This window comes from Furipterus horrens, unplaced genomic scaffold (genome assembly GCF_987537825.1).
Source record: "Furipterus horrens unplaced genomic scaffold, mFurHor1.1.pri manual_scaffold_2, whole genome shotgun sequence".
Taxonomy (NCBI): Eukaryota; Metazoa; Chordata; class Mammalia; order Chiroptera; family Furipteridae; genus Furipterus; species Furipterus horrens.
This window is the reverse complement of record NW_028327172.1, coordinates 37,303,371-37,324,390: the sequence shown is the minus strand read 5'-3', so window position 1 is coordinate 37,324,390 and position 21,020 is coordinate 37,303,371. Positions and strand designations below refer to the sequence as shown.

At 41.0% G+C, this 21,020-nt stretch overlaps 1 protein-coding gene across 1 annotated transcript in view; it reads left to right on the top strand.

Annotated features, from left to right (window-relative positions):
• Nucleotides 1-20,757, top strand: part of MICAL2 (microtubule associated monooxygenase, calponin and LIM domain containing 2) — a 205,382-nt gene extending 184,625 nt beyond the window's left edge. Inside the window, exons 34-36 of the mRNA XM_090264022.1 lie at nucleotides 13,854-13,953; nucleotides 16,561-16,634; nucleotides 20,146-20,757. Coding sequence (XP_090120148.1) covers nucleotides 13,854-13,953; nucleotides 16,561-16,634; nucleotides 20,146-20,330 — 359 coding nt within the window. The 3' untranslated portion in view covers nucleotides 20,331-20,757. The remainder of the gene's footprint in view (nucleotides 1-13,853; nucleotides 13,954-16,560; nucleotides 16,635-20,145) is intronic.
• Nucleotides 20,758-21,020: the final 263 nt, after the last annotated feature.

The window sequence follows — 21,020 nt, the reverse complement described above, 5'->3', positions numbered from 1 at the left end:
CTGCATTGAGTTTCTTGCCTTTGTTGTTATTGTTGTTGTTGTTGTTGTGTTGTTGTTGTTGTTGTTGTTATTATTATCATTATTATTATTTTAAGAGTTAAATGGCTTCTCCAATCTTATAGAGGGGTTTGCAAAGAATAGCAGGATGTGTGAGAGGCTGCCAGCAGGTGGCAGCAGGAATACACATGATGACAAGAAATTGCAATGAAAACCTAGCCAGGAAGAGGGAAGTAATATGGCTTACACTCACTCTGTGGTTTTTATCTTGACTGCTGCTGAGGAACAGAAGGAATAATAATTTTCTGGACAATGTAATGGCAAGGTTTCCTGAAAAAAAAAACAGAGATATTAGAGTCAGATGCTCCTGAGTTTAAATCCTGATACCATTCAAAGAGAATGACAAGGATTAACCAGCCTCCAAAATAGATGGCTAAGCAAGAAAAGAAACATGGTTGGTTTGCCACAACTCTGATTTAATTAAAGTAAGACACTCCTTCCTGAGTTGGAATCCCAAAGTGGTCATTAGGTGACAATTACCTTTTTGCCAAACTTTCTTATCTGTAAAATGAACTAATGATATCAACCTCATAAGGATGATACGAAAGAAAGACTAAATGAAATAATGTTAGTAAAGCACCTACAAAAACTGCCTGGCATATAATAGATGTTCAAAAAGATTAATTCCTTCTTTTTTTTCCTTTTTGCTTACCCCTTCCACCTTTTTTATCCATCCCCCTAATCTTTCCCCTCTGACAGCTGCCAATCTGTTCTCTGTATCTATGAGTCTGTTTCTATTCTGTTGGTTAGTTTATTTCGTTCATCAGATCCCTCATATAAATGAAATCATATGGTATTTGTCTTTCTAGACTAGCTTATTTCCCTTAGCGTAATACACTCCAGGTCTATCCATGCTGTTTCAAAGGGTGAGATTTCCCTTTTTTTACAGCTGAGTAGTATTTCATCATATAAATGTACCACAGCTTTTTTATCCACTCATCTACTGATGAACACTTGGGCTGCTTCCAAATCTTGGCTATGGTAAATGATGTTGCAATGAACATACCTCCTCTTTTCTTTCCTATTCCTATCATTATAAAACACAACTAGATGGGCAACAATTTTTCGGATTGTATTTACTTGTTCATTTTTTCATACTCATTTATAACTACACTCCCTACAGGAGATTTAAACTAGTTTCTCTAAATGTATATAATACATGAATTTCACATGCCTGGTCCATATTAGGATCTCAATGTAGACTCATGCTGCTACCCCCCAAAAATAGTTTAGTAAAAGCAGTTTAACAGAGAACTAAACACTAGCTCTGAGGCATGTCTGCCTCTCTGACAGCGTGCCATGATTTGGGGACAGATTGCAGGGAATGGACATCCTTTAGGTAACCTTCCACAATGATCTGTCTTCTACCTGAACTAAAAGGCAATGAGTCCAAGGCTTGTCAGCCATCACAAGTGTCTGGTTGCTGTGCTCTCCACGGTCAGCAGACAGGGGAAGGGCTGAGGTCTTTCTGTGATCCTAGAGGAGTCTGATTGTATGAATATAGGGAGGCCATAACACTGGAAACTCAGGTAACATTTCATCACATAATACAATGGAATATGGTCAGGAAAGGACTCCAACCTCACAGAGAATGGCCAGGAATAACAATACAGCAAAGCTGATGGTGAAGCAAGCAAGGCATTGGGCGGGGTAGGCTCGCCACAGCTCTGCAGGTGCTGAGGTGGACGCTGAGGTGCACTGCATCCCAGCAGGGAGCTTGTTACAGCACAGCAAGCAGCAGAAGTGGCCGCATGGTATCTATCAGTTGCCCTGCACCCAAACCCTGTGGTGTGACCTAATAGGCTCAGATGGGAGCTGTGCTCACAGTGGGTTGTGCCACACTGAGGAACTCAGGGCAAAGACCTCAGCAGCTTTTATAGCAAGCAGCAAACTAGCCAGTCCCCCTTTCCCAGGAAGCAAATAGTTTCACAGCCCTCCTGCTGTGGCATCCTGGCCCAGTTCTCAGAATTGCCTACCTGACTGGCTGTAGGAATGGCTCAGGGTCAGAGGATGGCTTTTTAGTTAGGTTTTTCAGTTTGACACACTCAGCAAAGACACAGGGACACTCAACATCTATGACAGACTGCCTCACTCAAGACAACCTGTTTCCAGCCTCAGCAGCCACTGGGTAGAAACTCAGTGGCCTTATAATAGAAATGGGCCCAATGTAGGCAAGACTAAGATTCTCTTGTGGAGGAAGAAGACTTGGGTTCTTTTCATTGCATTGATTCCAGTGTCATTGAGGCCCCTGGGTTATATGCCCTAGAGCATCACTTTACACACAAAAAATTACCATGAGAGCAGCAAAAAAGTCGTCGTCGGCAGCCATCTGTCTCGAGAGACGATGGTGTAGCTTCTTAAGAGTCTATCTGCACCGCCGAGAATGGCTGTGCAGTCCAACTCGGGAGTGACACGGTATCTGTCTCCTCCCGTGTTGAATCGACATCTTGCGATGACGCTGGAGTGTCCTCTCCAGTGAAGCTGAAGCTACAGAGCCTGGGCAGGGTGATATGGAGGGTCTGCTGTTGCCCATGCAGCAGACCCCCCCTCTCTTCGCAGCTGAAGGGTCCAAGGGAAAGACGGAGTCAATACAGCTTGGCTTCAGGTGCGCCGCAGGAGTTGCCGGTGTTGACTACAACGTCAAACCGCCTTAGGGACTCCGGCTCCGGATTTTCTGTCGGGGTTTACTCCCTTAGCCTTTCCCCTGAAGAGGTATGCCGCAAGGCAGCGGAGGTTTTTTGGAGTCAGAGTTTTCCTTCTCTGATGTGCCCTGACTGGAAGATCGAACCAGAGACACTTAGCTCGCAGGCCGACGCTCAATCCACTGAGCCAAACCAGCCAGAGCAAAAAAGTACATTTTATCTTATAAGTTAGTCCACATAAATGTATAATAAATGTCTCAAGAATTAATATTAAATTTGGCTTCCTATAAAAGACTGAAACTTCCTATTCTGTCCCATTTTTAGTGCTTGTTATAACCCGTAAAGTTACTTTTGCAACTCTCAGGTTTGAAATACACTATTATAATAATTTTACCTGAAAAAATATTTAAAACCAAATAACCTGATGACTGCCTGAGCCAGAGATCCAGAATGAGGTTCCTAAGAAGTACAGGGTAGCAGAATGGTGGATGAGATACCAAAAAAGCCCATTCACTACAAACATTCTTTTAAAAACATTGCTATGCCCTCAAGTAAGTGAGATAAATCTCTGAGGGTCAAGAAGAAGAAGAAAGAAGGTATGCTGAAACTTACATGTGCCAGGAAATAAGCAAGCAAAAAAACAGAAATCCAGGGTGGCCTTGGGGGTAAATATTAGTGTTTTTAGTGTCTAAGCCTTGGAACTAACAAAAAGGTAAGGAGCTGGCCTTGAGATTCCCACAGTAAGCCAAGTCTCTAGCTCTCCCAAACCAGTTACAGATTCTCTAAAGAAGCCATGCCCCCATTCAGACTCTCAGGATCCCAACAGATTAAGTTCAATAAACTATGAACTTATAATAATAATAATTTTTAACATCACCCCAAGCACAGGGAAGTCAGTCATTAAGAATGAGAGTCAACAAAACAACACATTTAAATGGCCAAGAACTTCAACTAAATTAATTATTAAATATGGAATATACTATGTCTATGTCTATGTGTGAAATATTTAAAGAAATAGAAAATTGCACATAAAAATGAGCAAGCAGAAAAACACTGTAAAAGTGAACAAGCAATACCACCTTAAACTTAACCAACTTTAACCATAATCAAACTTAACACCATGAGCTTCCTGCCCTGACGTATAAGAAAGATACATTGCCACTAAAATAGATTAAGTTGGCCCTGGCTGGTGTGGCTTGGTTGGGCATTGTCCCGCAAACTGAAAGGTAACAGGATTGATTCCCAGTCAGGGCATATGCCTGGGTAGTGGGTTTGATCCCCAGTCAGGGCATGTTTCTCTCTTGCATGAATGTTTCTTTCTTTTATTAATGTTTCTCTATTGCTCTCTTCCCTCCTTTCCCCACTCTCTGGAATCAATTTTTAAAAAAGAAAAAAAGTTTAAATGAAATATAAAGTAGGTGTAAGTTGGGCATTGAATGATTAGAAGTAGTGTTTCAAGGTCCCTATGTTGTTTAAAAGTAAGCTAAGGTGTTGATTTAGTTTAGACTTTGGCAAAGTATTAAAAATGCCTATTTAAATCTTAAGTGTAATCACTAGGAGAATATAAATAAAATGCATAACTTCCAAATCATTGGGGAAATAGAGAGAGGAGAAATGAGAAAACATAATCAACCAAACAAAAATTCTAACTCCATTCTAAATAGCAATAAAAAAGCATAGAAAAGAAATTAAAAGATAGCATAAAGATGGAAGAAACAAGCCCCAATACAGTAAAGACAGTTAACGAACAAAACAACTCCTAATTATAGGCTGTTTAGCAGACACACATAAAACACCGAAAGTTTTAAAGGAAAAGGATGGCAAAATATATACTAATTTAATAAAGCTGGAGTAATTATATTAAAAGCAATAAAACAGCCTTTAATGCCACAGCCATGGTTAGGAATAAACAGAATCACGACATTATTTTAAAATGAGCAACTCTCCAAGAAGATATGATAGTTTTAGATGTGTATGTCTTGACTATAAAAAGCTCAAAATATATAAAATCAAAAAAGGATGAAGCCACAGGGTAAATTTTCTACTATCATCGTGGGAGAATTTAGTACATCTCTCAAGTAATGATAGTGAAGCAGACAAAATAGTAGTATAAATTTGAACAATGCAACTAATAACCTTAATTTAATGGACACTTAAAAAATCCTGCACCTTCAATATAGAGAATGCATATGCTTCTCAGTTTCGCATGGCGATTTACAAATATTGACCGCAAGTTCACAAAGTAAAACTCAGGTAATCTATATTATACATACTCCATTCTATACTACAATGTAATTAACTTAGAAAACAATAGCCAAAAGATATTTTAAACCATGCGTGTAGAAAGTAAAAATATATAGTTCTCATGAATCAAAGAAAAAGTAGATATTTTAAAAATAGTTGGAAACTTAAATATGCTAAATAAGAAAAGGAAAACAGTAGATCAAACTTGTGGGATGCAGTGAATGTGGTCCTTAGCAGTAATGCTTTAAATACTTTTATTAGAAAAGAAGAAAGGTTGAAAATTAATGAGCTAAGTGTCCATCTTAATTTAGAAAGACAGAAACAAAATAAGCCTAAAGAAAGAAAGAAAACATATGAGCAGAAGTAAATGATATAGAGAATAAAGATAAACTAGAGAGGATCAAGTAAATCAAATATTGGTTCTTTAAAAAGACTAATAAAAGACTAGAGACAATCTCTTAAATTGATTTAAAAAATAAGACGGAAGTAACTAAATTAGGAATAAAAGGACCAGATATAACCACAGTATAGCAAAGATTTAAAAAGATATAAGAATATAATGAACATGTAATTTAATTAATTTCAAAATTTGGCAATCATCATATTAACAAATTAAAGAGGAAAACTGTATGGTCTTTTTTTAAAAAAAATAATTGTTTGTTTATTTATTTTTATGTATGGTCTTTTTAATAGAAAAAGAAAATCATTTGACAAAATCCAATATTCGTTTGGCATAAAATCTTTTAGCAAAAAGGGAATAGAACACAATAGAATGTTCTTAATTTGCAGAATACCTTCCAAAACCTTGAAGCAAGCATCATTGTTGAATGGTAAAATATTAGAAATGTTTCTGTAAAAATCAGGAATATGAGAAGGATGCCTATCATCACTTCTTCTATTTAACATTTAGAGGATAACCTAGTCAATACAGTATGACAAAGAAAAAACATGGCATAAGGCTTGGAAAGGAAGAAACAAATTTTTTTTCCATAGGCTAGAATTATTCACATGGAAAACCAAAAGAATATCCAAATAAATTATTAAAAAATAAGAGTCTATATGATATTGATTGAATACAAGATTAAAATTTAAAAAGGAATTGCATTCTATATCTCAGTACTAAGTGATTAACAAAGAAATAACAAAAACGGCCCTGGCCAGTGTGGCTCAATTGGTTGAAGCGTCGGTCCTTTATACCAAAAGGTCATGAGTTTGATCCCTGGTCGGGGCACATACTGAGGGTGTGGCTGTGGGTGTGGGTTCCATCTCCAATTGGGGTGTGTATGGGAGGGAACCAATTGATGTTTCTCTCTCTCTTCCTCTCTCTTTTCCCACCTCTCTCTCTCTAAAATCAATGTCCTCAGGTGAGGATTAAAAAAAAAAAAAAATGACGTGACAAAGAAGATATTACTAACATTGGCATAAAAACATACCTAAAGGTAAATCTAACAAAAAGTGTGCACAACCTTTATGAAGTGAATTTTAATACTTTTTTGAAAGCCACCAAAATTCCCAATTTTAATCTCACATATGAAAATCCAATGTGACCCTGCTATAGCATTGCAGGTCACAGGAAATAAGTGATTCTGGGAGACCTGGCTCTCCATACAGGAAAAAAATGAAATTGCATCTTACTTTACACCATACAAATAAATGTCTCATAAAAATTAAAGACTTTAATATGAAAAGTTAAACTGAAAACTTAACAAGAATCTGTTTGATCTCAACCTGGTGGTCTATAACACTATAAAGGAAAAGATAATCTACTAATTTGGAAAACATATTGGCAACAAATATAACCAAAAAAAAAAAATATTCTGGAATATGTAAAGAACTCTTATAAATCAGTAAGAAATAGGCAAACAACTCAATATAAAAATAGGCAAATGATATAAACATATAGTCACAGTAAAATATTCATGAGTAATTGGAAAATGCAAATTAAGACTACAATGAGAAATTAGTTTAAACTACTAAATTATTAAAACGTATAAAAATGTGATAATACTAAGTATTTGGACAGGATGAGAAATAAGGGGAGTTATTTTTAATTCAATGTTGGTGGGAATGTAAAGAGTCACAACTCTTTGGGAAATAATTTGGCTTCACGTCGTGAAACTGAACATTTACACACCTTACTACTCCAGAATTTCATTCCTAAGGGTATATTTCAGGGATATTCTTGCCCTCATGGACCAGAAGATTTATACAAGAATGTTCACAGCAGCATCATTCTTAATAGCAAAACACTAAGAACAACCTAGATACCCATTAACAGGAAATGGGTAAATTGTGGTACAGGTAACTGGCATGTACAACTGAAGGTTACATACACAGGAGCAAAAATGAATGGCAACATGGATGCAGTTTAGAAACATAATATGGAATTCAAACAAGCAAGCTTCAAAAGACTACATGTAGTATAATATTTCAATAATATTCTAAAGCAAGAAAAACTTATTTATAATGAATAGATATGTAGCTAAACGCAAAACAAAACAAAAAACGTGTTTAAAAAAGGAAGGAACTAGATCTTTTGTTTCAATGGCAGCCTGTGGCTCCACGAATGTAATCATGAATTCCCCTCCAGCATCTTGGCTTTGTTAAGAGTGAATGAGGCCAGACCCACAGTGCAGCTTTCTGGGTTATCACCATCATATGTAAAGCACCTGTGGGAGGTCAGTGTGCCCAGAGCACTGGGGACAGAAGGCCTGGCTAGAGATGTAAATGAAATAGGCCTGTGGATGAGCACAGGCGGGAAGAGCTGACCAGAGCCAGAGAACAAGAGACAGAGGCTGAAACGCAGCCATTCTGGGGAGATGCCCTGCCCAGTGCTGCCGAGGGCTGTGGCTGCAATTATACTTTAATGCCCTTATATGCACCAGATCATCAGAGGAGATGTTGAAGGCATTGACAGATCTACAGCAAACACCAAATTAGGACTTCTCACAGATTCTGTGGAGGCAGGCAATCACATCTAAAGAGTTAGAGAGTTGAAAACCAAAACCACACACCGATACACAATCAGGGAAGTATTCAGCATTACCAACAAAAGAAAATGGTTATAAAGCCATGACTTTATAAAGACTAGATTGTTCATGTATTATTATTACTCAGGGAAAAAGATTATTGACCGTTAAGTGCAAGCCCCTCTAACGTAAGTGAGGACTCAGTGTCGTCAGGCTAGGTGACTTGAACTGTACTGTAGAGTGTAATTGGAGAATTTCAGTATGGAGTAACCAAACTTGCTTTGTATTTTTGAGGGCTCACTTGGGGAAGAGTAGGTCCACTTAAATAACTCCGTTAATGAAAAGCTGTTTTGTGTTGAATTTTGATTGCTTTGCTTCACCCGGGCAAGTGGAAACCTTGCATTTGGTCTAGGAAAAAACATGACATGAGTACATGGGCTTAGCTAATGAAGAGCCAGTCGATGGTAAACACAGTCGGGGTGGCAAGAAGGGGTAGGTAACTGACCATTCTCCTCGTAGCCAGGGGCCGCACGCCTCTGGCAGCACCATTCTAGCTGTATCCTGGTTCCCAGATGTAGGAGTCACATGCCTGCCCTGGAAAGGCTTTCAGTTTAGCAGCAGCCACAGGAGCAGATGGAGATGTGGCTGAGCCAACAATCCGTGTAGGCACAGAGCACTCAAGCTTCCTAAGCAGGTGCTGGGATGATCCAGCCAGCCATGTGACCTTTTCATTTTCATGGGGCCAAGAAAAGAGAATTATTTAAGAGTTTTTATTAACTTCAAGTGAAGTTACAAGGTAAAGTTTAGGCATATGTAATCAAGTCAGGGATTATATTCTAGCTGAGTTTTAAAGTTGAACAGAAAGTAATCCACGTGGAACTCTATAGAAGTAGATAGTGGGAGAAACAACAAGTACTAACAGCAGTGGTATAATTTATTGAATGTTTACTGTGTGCCAACCACTATGGTAAGTGTTTTACATGTATCATCTCATTTAATCTCAATAACCAATTACTATTATCATCCCTGGTTTTCACAGGAAGGGACCGAGGTGGAGAGATGTGAGGTTACTTGCCTGATTTCACACATCCGGAAGTGGCTAAGCCAGATCTGCTTGATCTCAAAGCCCAGGCCCTCTGCCACTTGCTCCATGAGGGGCAATGCTGGTCTAGGCTTCATCAGGACCTCTGAGGAAGCTACCTGATAGGTGGCAGTGAGTTGATGGAAACCGTGGAGCAAAGTTCAGGGCATTGTTGGGGTGGAGAGCAAAGCAAGTCTGGGGTAGACAGTCACCTGCACCTAATGCTTGGGAAAGACAGATTTCCTAGAAGTCAGCATATGAGCCCATGTGCAAAGGTCCCCAAAAGGGATTTTGACCTCATGAGGAAAGGAAACTAAAAAGATGAACTGCAGGCTATAAAATTACAAATTATTCTATTGAAAAAAGAAAATTAAACCAGTTAATTCAGTTCAACTTGTGTTTGTTGAGTTCAGCATTAATAGAAATCAGTGTGATGCACAGGGAACTCTTGATGGACCAGAATTTAGAAGGACATGTAATCCTTGATCCTGATTAAAGCCTGGCTAGAGCCTGTGAGTATAATGTAGTAAAGAGGCTGAATCTGGAAACAAACAAACAAACAAACAAAAACCTCTAAAGAGTGCAAAATAGCTCTGTTTCTTCTGCATTGGGACCAAAGGAAGGATAGGCCCCATGCTGAGGCAGATGGTGTCCTGTTACAAGGTGGGGAACCACAGGATTCTCAACCCTCAGCTTTTTTGTTTTCTTTATTGAGGCAAATGTCCTCAATCTAGAAGTGTTAAACAACTATCTAGAAGAGGAAATTGAATCTGAGGAGGTGAGAAAAATGGGAGAGCAACGAATTCAGGTTTCTAAGCCCCAGTGAAAGATGGTACATACATAGAATAGAGCCTTGGACGTGGCATTAGTCAAATAGAATTTGTTGAACAAACCGAACTAACCCTCTGGTGTTGAAGAAAACGTGCACGTACAACCTCAGTCTTTGAGAAGTTGTGCAGAAGTTCAGAGCCAAAAGGCTAGAGATGAGTACACTATCTACTTTTCACATGGGAAAGAAACATGAATTCTGAGCCCTTGTCAAAATTCCAGACAGGATTATTTTTAAATTGTAAATATTTAGAACAACATTTAGCGATGACTAAGGGACCACTGGTGTTTACTGAGAAGCTGTGACTAGCAAATGTCATGTCTGCTTCTGGGTGCAGTTGCACGGTTTGTAGTGCCAGTGGACACAGCAGACATCGTGATACTGTTTTGTTACCAAAACTTCCTGTAACAGCCTAATAGACAAGGTATGGAAATGTGGGCTGGATCATACCAGCTGGATGCATTTCGAGTCTATAGAACCGTTTTACTAAGAGGCTGAGAAAGGTCCCTCAGTGGGTCAGGTGGCTCTGTTCTGGGTCCAGTACCATCTGACATTTTGTTTTCTAACATCATGTAAAGGCACAAGATGACCACTTATCAATTCCACAGAAATCCCAAAGCTAGGAAAATGAGTCAGATGGATAAAATATTCAAAATATTTCCCCTTGATGGAACAAAATAAACAAGATATTTAACAAGATGCGTACAAAGTCTGGAATTCAGTTAAGAAAAAAGATCAGTTGCGCAAACAGAATGTAAAGCTATTTGTCAGACTTCACCACTGCTGTGAAAAGACCAATTTCATTTGCAAGCTAGTTAGAACCCAGGGAAGACAAGGCTGCTAAAAACTTCTGCAATCCCAGGGTACAGGGTGAGGTACGAGATGGTCTTTCCACTCGGGGATGTTCATATTTTGATTCTGCATTTTCCTTAAGATTATCCTGGAAAATTACAGGGCAAGCAGAACTGGGCAGCCCTTTTATGACAAAGTGATAAATAACCTGGAGGTGCTGACTCTGAAAAAAAAAGAACACTTCAGTGGATCATGAGACCTGTCTTCAAATGTCTGAATGTCTTTCATGTAAAACACATAGTACGTATTTTCTGTTTTCCTCTGGAGGGGAAAACTGAGCTCAGTGCCCTGCAGTGAGCTTCTTAGACAGCAAGAAATTCCGCCACCAATGGAAGGAGTGGGAGTCTGCAGCGACAGGAGGTGCAGGGAATTCCATGCCTGGGACAGATGATCCCTAAGGGTTCTTCCATGACACATATATGATTTGAATTATGGCCATTACCCTTTATTAAGCTTATACTATGTACCAGAGCTGGATTAAGTTCTTTCTGTGAACAGTTCCATTGCATCTTCATACCAGGGGAGAAGACTGAGGTTCAGAGAGGCTATGCTAAGTGCTCAAGTCCACACAGTGGTAGGTAGAAGAATGAAAGTTTGACCCCAGGTCTGAGTTTAAAATATGTGCTTTTAACTTCTATGACTCTCAGTCTATATACTTAATTCCTTTTCTCATCAGCTAATGTCCTGGAATGCCTTGTTCTTTACCTTCTTCTCTCTCTGGAAAACTCTTACTTATGCACTTAAATGGAGCTCTCCCGCTGTCACCACTCTGAGGTTGTTCCCCACTTCCTCCACACCAGATTAGTTGCGTCTCCTCTGTGTTGCATAGCAAGGGCCACATCATATTCTATTTGGCTATGTAGTGTGCTGGCTTCCCCCACTGGACTGCAAGCTCCCAATTTTGCAAAGAGTTGAAACCAATGATTATTCATCCCTGTCCCCCAGCACCACAAGCAATGCTTAGGAGATGTTGGTACTCAACATGTTTATAAGTTTGCTCATTCATTCACTCATTTATTAAGTCAGCCAAGAAATTTAAGAAAGGATAACATTTGCCTCCCTCTCCTCTCTCCTCCCTCTAATCTTCTAATCCTTCATGTGTATAACTTCACATATCATTCTCCTATTCAGGCAGCTTTAGTGTCCCTTTGTGTTCTGCAGAACAAAGTACATGAGCCTTAGCATGATGTGCAGTGGCCTCTATGATGACCTCATCATACACCTCCTCCATGCCTCCTCAGCCCTTCCCAATCTCTGTCTCCACCACCTTTTCCCATCCCCTCATCTTTGCTCATATTGTTCCCTCTTCTTGTAAAAGTCCTCTCCCATCCTCATTATTTCCTCTCCCATCCTCATTATTTCCTCTCAAAGTGTTACCCATTTTCAACCTCCCAGTTCAAACACTGCCTTCCTTGGGAAGCCCATCCTCGAGCCCTGACCTGGAAAACCCTCCCTTCTCTTTATGCCCAGTGTCCTTTCTTGCATCATTGTTGGGGTGACAGTTTTCTAATGTTCTGTTTTATTCTAGCCCTTTGTGTCCATCTGATTCAAAAGATTATCTAACAGTAAATACACTTTGTAGCAGGTACTATGCCATACTGTCTCAAAATTTCTTGTGATATGTAGCATTATATATCACTGCAGCCCAAGTACCTAAGGCAGTCCCCAGCACCCGTTTCATACATAGGGGTTGTCAAATGAATGAATGCATGAATGAATGAATTCACCAGAAGTTAAGATCTGCATTGTAGCACCAGTTTGAACATTAACTAAATATATAATTGGAGGCACTGCATATAAATTTCTCTGAACCCCACTTTCCCTATCAGTAAAAAGGTGGTCAAGGAGACAGGGAGAAAAGGGAACTCATGTTTATGGATGACTTGCTGTGTCATGTGCAAGGCAATGTGCTAGAGGCGTTATTTCCCTTCCATGCCTGTGAGAAGGAGAGCGGGAGGGAGGAAGAGAGGGGGTGCTACAGGCGCAGTGGATAGCATGGAGTTCGGACAAGGCTCGCGAGTTCAGACCCTGGCTCTGCCGCTTCACTTGCTATGTATGAGGTTGCCCAAGTAAATCTCTTAAACTTCTGTTTCTTTGGCTGTCAAGTGGGAACCTACCAATGACTTTGTTGTGAGGATTAAATGAGAAAATGAGATGCTGCATATAAGGCACATAGCGCAATGATTAGCATGCAATAGTTGAATGTAAACAGCTCATTATTATTATATTACCTATGTAGCTTATTGTTCAGTTCAACCAGTGAAGAAGTAGAGGCTCCAAAAGGTTGAACAACTTGCCCAAAGGTGCACATATTTTCTGTCTGCATTGTTTCCTGCTCTGCCTACAGGACCCTCTAGTATGAATTCTTCTAAAATGGCCATGATCTTTGCAGGACAGCCTGTGTTCTCCTTTCAGGGTGAAATTTTAGAAAGCGATCGCCATTTTGATACTTCTCAAATATGCTCAGAGTTTAACATTTTGGCATCCAGACATTTAGCATCTAATATTGAGTATCTAAAAGCGGTGTCTATATTCTTATGGTTATTCTTCTGTTTAATAAAGGTCACAATCTAAGTTATAAGAATATATGGATATAACTTTCTCTTTATGAGCCTGAAAGCTAATAACACTGTCCCCACCCCATCCATCATTTGCCTTTATATTTTGCAAAAAAAAATCTAAATGCCAGTTGCCACTCCTTTATGACCAAATGTGGTATGAGCTGCTCTGCCTCATGAAGGAAGCCCCGCCCTACCTGGGCACATAGTAGGCATTTGATTCTGGAGAAGAAAAAGGAGGAGAGGGAGGTAGTAAGTGGCAGGGTTATTAGGGTTTTCTTGGGTGAAAGATGTGATGCACAAACATATAGAAATTTTACTAAGAACATACAAGTAGACAGGAGAAGGGTCATATGTGGCAGGACATTATCAATAGTATATGACCTTGGAACTGAAGTATTCATGCCCTATTTAATGTCAAAGAGGACCTCCCTTAGAGCATGCACAGGTGGGTTTTATTTGTCATGTCCCTGACCTTGAGGCATCAACAGGCCATCAGGGAGCTGCTGCCTGCTGAGCCCTTTTTGCTATAAACATGGTTTGTTAAAGTAGCTCCAAAGCAGTTTGATCATGTGGAGAGAAACGCCAATCTAACCCATTTGTCATTGATTTCTTAAGCAGATTCAGGCACACAGGATGAAGCACAGCTTTTGCAGGAATGGTTTAAGCTGGTTCTGGAGAAGAATAAATTAATGCGATATGAGTCGGAGCTACTGATCATGTAAGTAAGGCAACACAGATAACAGTGAGTCCTGAACGCAAAGCGGGGCGGGAGTGAGGTGGCTCACCCTCCTAGGTTGCAGTCCCAGGATTTTTTCTTCTTGCGCATACAGAATTGTGATTGAGGCAAATTGATATTTGATGTCTTGCATATCATGCTGGCATTAGTGCAAAGAATTTTCAGTTGTCTGTTCTCTCTGTGAAGTTTGATAGCTAAAACAGATTTCAGGTAATGGGTCTGGAGCTGGAGGGCATTTGGAAAAAGTATTTTCAATCCATCCCTGTCACCCACACCAAGGAGACTCACCAGCAGTCACACACCTGCAATGGGAAACCATGTCTCTGGCCTCTGAATGTGAACCATAGGAAAGGCTTGGTGAGAGCTGAGTGGGCACTTCCCTCCGGCTTTAACAGATTGAAGGACTGAGATCTATCTGGCTGTCCTCTGTGAATGACAGGTAGCAGCATGGTTTGGAGATTAGAAAGTAGAGATGGATCTCAATACACTCTGACAAAGTTGAAGGTCACTATACCTGTCCCCATTCCAGAGAGAAAGAAAGTAACATTTAATATTAAGTGGTTAAGTGTCACAGGTTGTACTGGGTGCTTTTACTTATGCTGTTTCATTTTATTTCACGCCAGTCCTGAGACCTAATTTTGGGGGGGGGGGTGAGTCGGAGGTCTGTGAAGAGGTCTTATAAGTTCTATTCCTCTCTCCTGGCTGGGTTCTGAACCAGGTGAGAAATAAGACTACTGAGTCAATAAATGAAACATCAAAAGGTCACCTTTATTACTGATGATGGCTTGGCTAAATATGAGAGCCCAGGTGAGTTTCTTATCTGTATTGCTTTCCTAGGGCCGGAGTAACAAATTACCACAAACTACATGCCTTAAAACAACAGAAATTTATTATCTCACTGTTCTAGAAGAGAAAAGTCTGAATCAAGATGCTGGGAGGGCCATACTCCATCTGCATTTCTAGCCTCTGGTGGCTCCAGGCATCCCTTGGCTTGTGGCTGCATCACTCCAATCTCTGCCCCTATCTTCACATGACCTTCTCTGTGTGTCTGTGTCTTCTCTTCTCTTTAATAAGGATGCTTGTCATTGGACTTAGGGTCCACTGGGATAATCCAGAATGTTCTTATATCAAGGTCCTTCACTTAATGACATCTATTACATCTGCAAAGACTTTTTTTTCAAATAAGGTCATACACGTTCCAAAGGTTGGGACACAGACATATTTTTTGGGGTCACCATTCAACCCACAACACTAACCAAACTACAGAATTAGATTTACTTATCACAAAATGTAATGAGCCATTTATTTCTTAAGGGCAAAGCTTTTACACTAGACCAGTGGGTCTCAACTGGGGATGATCTTGCCTCCTTAGAGAATATTTGGCAATGTCCAGAGACATCTTTGGTTGTCACGATTAAGAGGTGCTACTGGTATTTAGTAAATAGAGGTCAAGGGTGCTATGAAACATTCTACAATGCACAGGACACCCCTTTCCCCAGCAACGAAGTATTATCCATCCTAAAATATCAATAGTGTCAAGATTGAGGAACCTTATCCTAGACCTATGGCAAGGCTCAGTGTAATCAGGAACACATGTTTGCTGCAGGCAGGCTGATCCCAGGAGACACAGGTACGAGCTGAGTTTACTTAGTCTATTCTTTCCAAATTTACCTCCCTTGGGGTGAGAGTGGGTAAGAGAGGGGATTTGGGGGAGGAGGCCAGGAGTTACACTTATTGAGCTCCACTAAGATGGAAGAAAATTCTCAGAATGGAGAAGATGGGGTCATTTATAGTCATTGTTTTTTCCATCACTATTTTTTAAGTTGATGCACATACTGAGATTCACATTCTAAGTAATTTGTTCATGTTCACCTGACTACAAAGCCCTTTTTACACAACCATACCATCTGCCTTTGGGTCAGGTCTGAATTATGAAGTTCATTCAACAAAAATGTATCAGGCATATTATATTCTAGGTGTCAGTAACTGTGCTGGGTACTATGGAAATAAAGAAGAAAGAGGCCACAGTCTCTATCTTCTAGGATCTCGTTGTTTCCGGGGAGGCAGACATGCAAACACATAGCACAATAGTAATAAGAAAACATGGCAAGAGCTCCATGGAAAATTTGTACAAGGAGCAGTCTGCGTAGGGTTGGCCTGGGACAGTCAGGGAGGCGCTGGCTGCTGCCCCTGCTGCTCAGTAACTGGGGCTTCCCATCAGCATGACTTGAAGTCATGTTGCCCCCGAAAGAGAGAAGAGTTTCAGACTGTCATTGCCTCCTCACCCCCTGGACTATTCTAGTCATTTCTTCATGATCCTTCAGGAAAACGTAGCGTGAATGCCCTTCCAAAAATCTGCTGGGGTCACATCGCACCCTTCAGCTCCTCCCCATCATCTCTTGAGTTCTGCGTATCTCAACAATCCTTCTCAGCCCCTTTACCCCCGCAGCAGCGAAACTTTCAGTTTAGAGATATTCCAGTTTTGATAAGGAAAAAAGACTGTAGTAGCTGCTGCCAGTGGGCTTATTTGTCAATGTGTCCATACAAATCTCTAGTATTTATAAAGTTTGAACACTTTCTCCTCCCTAGGGCCCAAGAACTAGAATTAGAAGATCATCAAAGCAGACTGCAGCAGAAATTAAGAGAGAAGATGCTCAAAGAGGGTGAGTATGATGATAGTATGTCCTTGGTGCCCCCCCCCCCCAAAGAACCCTGAGCAGAGCACACTGCAAATCTCAGAGTAGAGTGCGCTCCTGCCTGGGAGTCGGAGGGGAGTGCAAGGCTAGCCTTCCCAGTGCCCACCACCACCAGCACCGCAAACCCCGGTGAGCTTCACTCACCTGAACTGTGAGAGCAGCACTTTGCTCCACCCCAGGTGTGAACAGGAAAAATGTCATTTATATATGCTTTCACTTAATCCATTCGCTCCTTTAATGAGTATTGGTGGAGAATCTAGTGGGTGCCTGGCATACGCAGAAGAACCATTGTGCCTGTGGTCTCACTGTGGAGACCAGCACCCAGGGCAGCAGTCATGGTGCAGTGAGATGAGGGTGGCGATAGAGGTGCTTGGGGACCACAGAGGAGACAGTAAAGGAAACAGCCTTCCCAGCATGGGCTGGGCCCAGGCACAGTATGTGAGAAAAGTATTTTCACCATGAAAGAGAATTGAACTAAACTCAATTGACACAATATTCTGATTTATACATTTATTGGCTCTAGCCAGCTAGGCACAGTCACTCTGTTTTGCATCTGTGTGTTTAGGGGGGGCAGATCCATGCATAGCTTTCTTACATTAAGACCTAGACCTAGTCCTGGCTGGTGCAGCTCAGTTGATTGGAGTGTCGTCTTGTACACCAAAAGGTGGAGGGTTTCATTCCCGATCAGGGCACATACCTAGGTTACAGGTTCAATTCCTGGTCGGTGCGTGTATGGGAGACAACCAATCGATGTTTCTCTCTCACATCGACATTTTTTTCTCTCTCCCCTTCCTCTCTTTAAAATCAATAATTTTTTTTAATTAAAAAAAAGACCTAAGTCTAAAAAAAAAAGTAAAATACTTTCTTTAAAAAAAAAATCTTTTCTTTAAAGTTTTTATGTATGTATTTTTAGAGAGAGGGGAAGGGGGAGAGAAAGAGAGAGAGAAACACAAATGTGTGGTTGCCTCTCACATGCCTCCAACTGGGGACCTGGTCCATAGCCCAGGCATATGCCCTGACTGGGAATTGAACAGGTGACCCTTTGGTTCTCAGGCTGGCACTCAATGCACTGAGCCACACCAGTCAGGGCCAAATAATTTCTTTATACCTCATGGACAGAACATTTTACCTACCTATGGCATTGCCTGGTCCAGGGCAAGCACTTAGTAACAGACATCATCATCATGAATACTACTATTTAGGTATTTCATCCCCATTTTATAGCTAGAAAACTGAGCTTGAGAATTTAACAAGCATGCTCAAGGTAAATCATAGGGCTAAGATTAAAGAACAGATCGCCACAGACTCAGGTGGCCCTGTAAGTAATGATCTGTAAACTGTTTTTTATAGCAACAGAGTTCTGTTTCTAACAAATCCTTATAGAGCTGCATTATACAGTTGGAAAGGGTTCAACAAACCAAAATTAAGACAGGAATTGAAATTTTTTTCTGTGTTGATTACCAAGTAAGGAGCACCCACAGTGGAATATACCTAATTAACAAACCATAGTATTTAACTAATGTCTGACTTATACATCTGATAAAAATTTAAATATGCTGTTTCAGGGTGGGGAAATAAATACCAGCAAAGATTCTATTAGCCAACTTTCAATTCCTTTTTATAAACATTCTTACTAAGTGGTGATGGTCATACATTTTCCTTTCTCAGATATACAAAAAATATATATAGCTTCTTCATTTTGTACTTAAGCTCATCTTCTACAAAAGCTTCATCTCACTAATTAGCAAGAAAAAAAAAACAAAAAACTTTATATCTCCTTCTCTGGTAAACTTAGTCTGATGCAATATTTTAAACAGTCCCTGTAGGAAATGCTCAGTCCCTTTGGAATGAAAACCTTCAGTCTTGCATGCAGATGGCCACCCCTTCCTCCTGCTTTTCTCCCTCGGGTGACTGCCAGGTAGCAGGGAGACGCCTGTTTGTACGACTTTCTGGCATGGAGAATGTGCGTGGGTTGTGCTGAGTCATTGAGTGTCCTCACAGCTACCTTCTGTCATCGGCTGGCCCTCTCCCTGCTGGCATTTGCAGCTAAGGTGTGCGGCTGCTGTGACCCACAGCCTGCCATGCGCTCGGTGGGCTTGGCACCTGGTGGCGTTCCCTGGCTCACCAGCCTGTCCCCAACACATCCTCCAGTCAGCTTGGCCAGACAGTCCCCCATCCCATCTCTGCTGTGGGGCCACCGCACTCCTCATCAGCAGGGAGCCCAAAGGGGGGACCCTGGCCAGCTACCTTTGGCAGCTGTGGGGAAAGTGAGTCTTTGCAGGTTCCTCCCATGCCACACATAGCTGATGAAGAACTGGGGGGTCACACTCACACCCTACTTCTCTGCTCAACCACAAAATACTGTCCCCTGTTTATACATAGGGCACCCTTCATGCTGGCTTCTTCCCGGAGTTCCAAACAAGAGGCAAGGCTCTAACCTGTGGGTCCCCAGGGTTCCCATCAAATGATAAGACATTTCCTGCCCCCTTGGGGGCTTCTAAGGTCTGTAATGGAGAGACTGGAACACAGAGAGAGCGCTCATGAGCTGCAAAGGGAATGATGTTTCTCTATTTCTCTGTTATCATGTATACCTTCATCTGACCCTGCCTCAGAACCAAGCCTGATGTGAGAGACATCGGCACCTTCTCTGCTCTGGACGGGACTCTCTGACCAGTCCCAGCGTGTTTAATGGAAGGGGCTAAGGGAATTTATGAAGTTCTCTCCCAAGGCAATGCTCTGGCCAACAAGACTTAAATTTGGCTTTAAAACCCTATTCTAAATGTCAAAAAGCCGTTATTGCAGTACCTGTTTCTTACTCTTCCCTTGCTTTTATAATAGTCTCATCTCCCCCAGGCAGTCGGCTGTCTCAGGCTATTTAGGAAGAAGGTCACACACTCCAAAAGGCTGAAGGGAAAAGCTGTCATAGTTTGGAAACATCCTCCTATTGTCCAGCTGTAGCCAAAGGGCTGCAATTTGTCATTAACTACAAATTGAGAAACTACAAATTGAGAAACTACAAATTGAGAAAGGATGCTGGTCATTGAAATACTAGCCACTGGTACAGACCGTTTGCTTAGAAACTCTTCTTGCTGTAGCTCAGACGAGTTTAGAGAAAATGGCCTTTTTGTTGTTTGTGGGATTATTTTATTTATTTATTTATTTTGCGGAAGAGGGGAGGTTGGAGGCCTTGATAGGGCTTGGCTGGTATTAACTTCTTTTTCTCACAAAGGGGTTCTCCCTGTCACTTTGTATATATTCTCAAGATGGAAACTGAGCTGACTGGAAGCACAAAGCATTCACCGTTCTAATCTGTGTCTTTGAGAGCAGCTCCCTGGTGTTCAATTCATTTCCTTGTTTTCTCCATGGAAATTAAAGGGCAGAACAAGTCCGGAACAATCAAGAATGCAGAGGCCAAGAGCTCCCCTGGGGCCCAATCTTACCTGGGTCCAATGTTTTTCTTTTCTTTTTCTCTCTTTAGAGAGTCAGAAAGATGAGAATGACCTAAAGGAGGAGCAAAAAATATTCACCGAGATGATGCAAGTGATTGAGCAGAGGGACAAACTCGTGGATTCCTTAGAGGAACAGCGCATAAAAGAAAAGGCAGAAGACCAGCACTTTGAAAGCTTCACGTTCTCCAGGGGCTGCCAGCTGAGCAGGACGTGAGCAGGCACCCCGTTGCTCGAAGCCGGCCAAGGACCGATCGGGCGAGCACACCGTCACACTCCTGCTTCCTGTCGCAGTTTTTGTCCTACCTGCACCTTGAGTTATACCACACTGCAATATGTTTGTAAAAACTAAAATGCTCTTATATGTGCTACAGCTGTCCCAGATCCGTCCAGAGATTATAATGAAGAAAACCCAAAGACGCGTTTGAAATTGGCAGTCAACTCCAGCGGGTCTCTCTGATTGGAGGTGACCTTGGCAGATGACCAGCATTGTTTTCCCTAGAAAGTGACACAGAGACTGACTCTCCTGCTTTTTATCATTTATCCATCCAATTCATTGAGTTACACATCTTAAGATTTTGAGAAGCTGCCTTTTCATTAATGTGTCCATATTTGCCCTTCTCGGTTTTTTTTTTTTTTTTTTTGCACGGATGACTGGTTTCTAAATGTCAGAAGGAAGCAGCAGCAGTTTAAAGATTAGGTTAATACTTAAACTGCGTTTCCAGAGAAAGAGGAGAAACCTTGAGATTACTGATTACATAAAGCAAATAACTCACATAGCAGGTGTTAATTCAATCCAGGGTGAATTTAATTTACCAGGTGTACTTATAAGCCTTAATATAATATACATAAGCAATGAGAGTTTAATAGAACATTTGAGCCTTAATTTTATTAAAAAAGAAAGAAA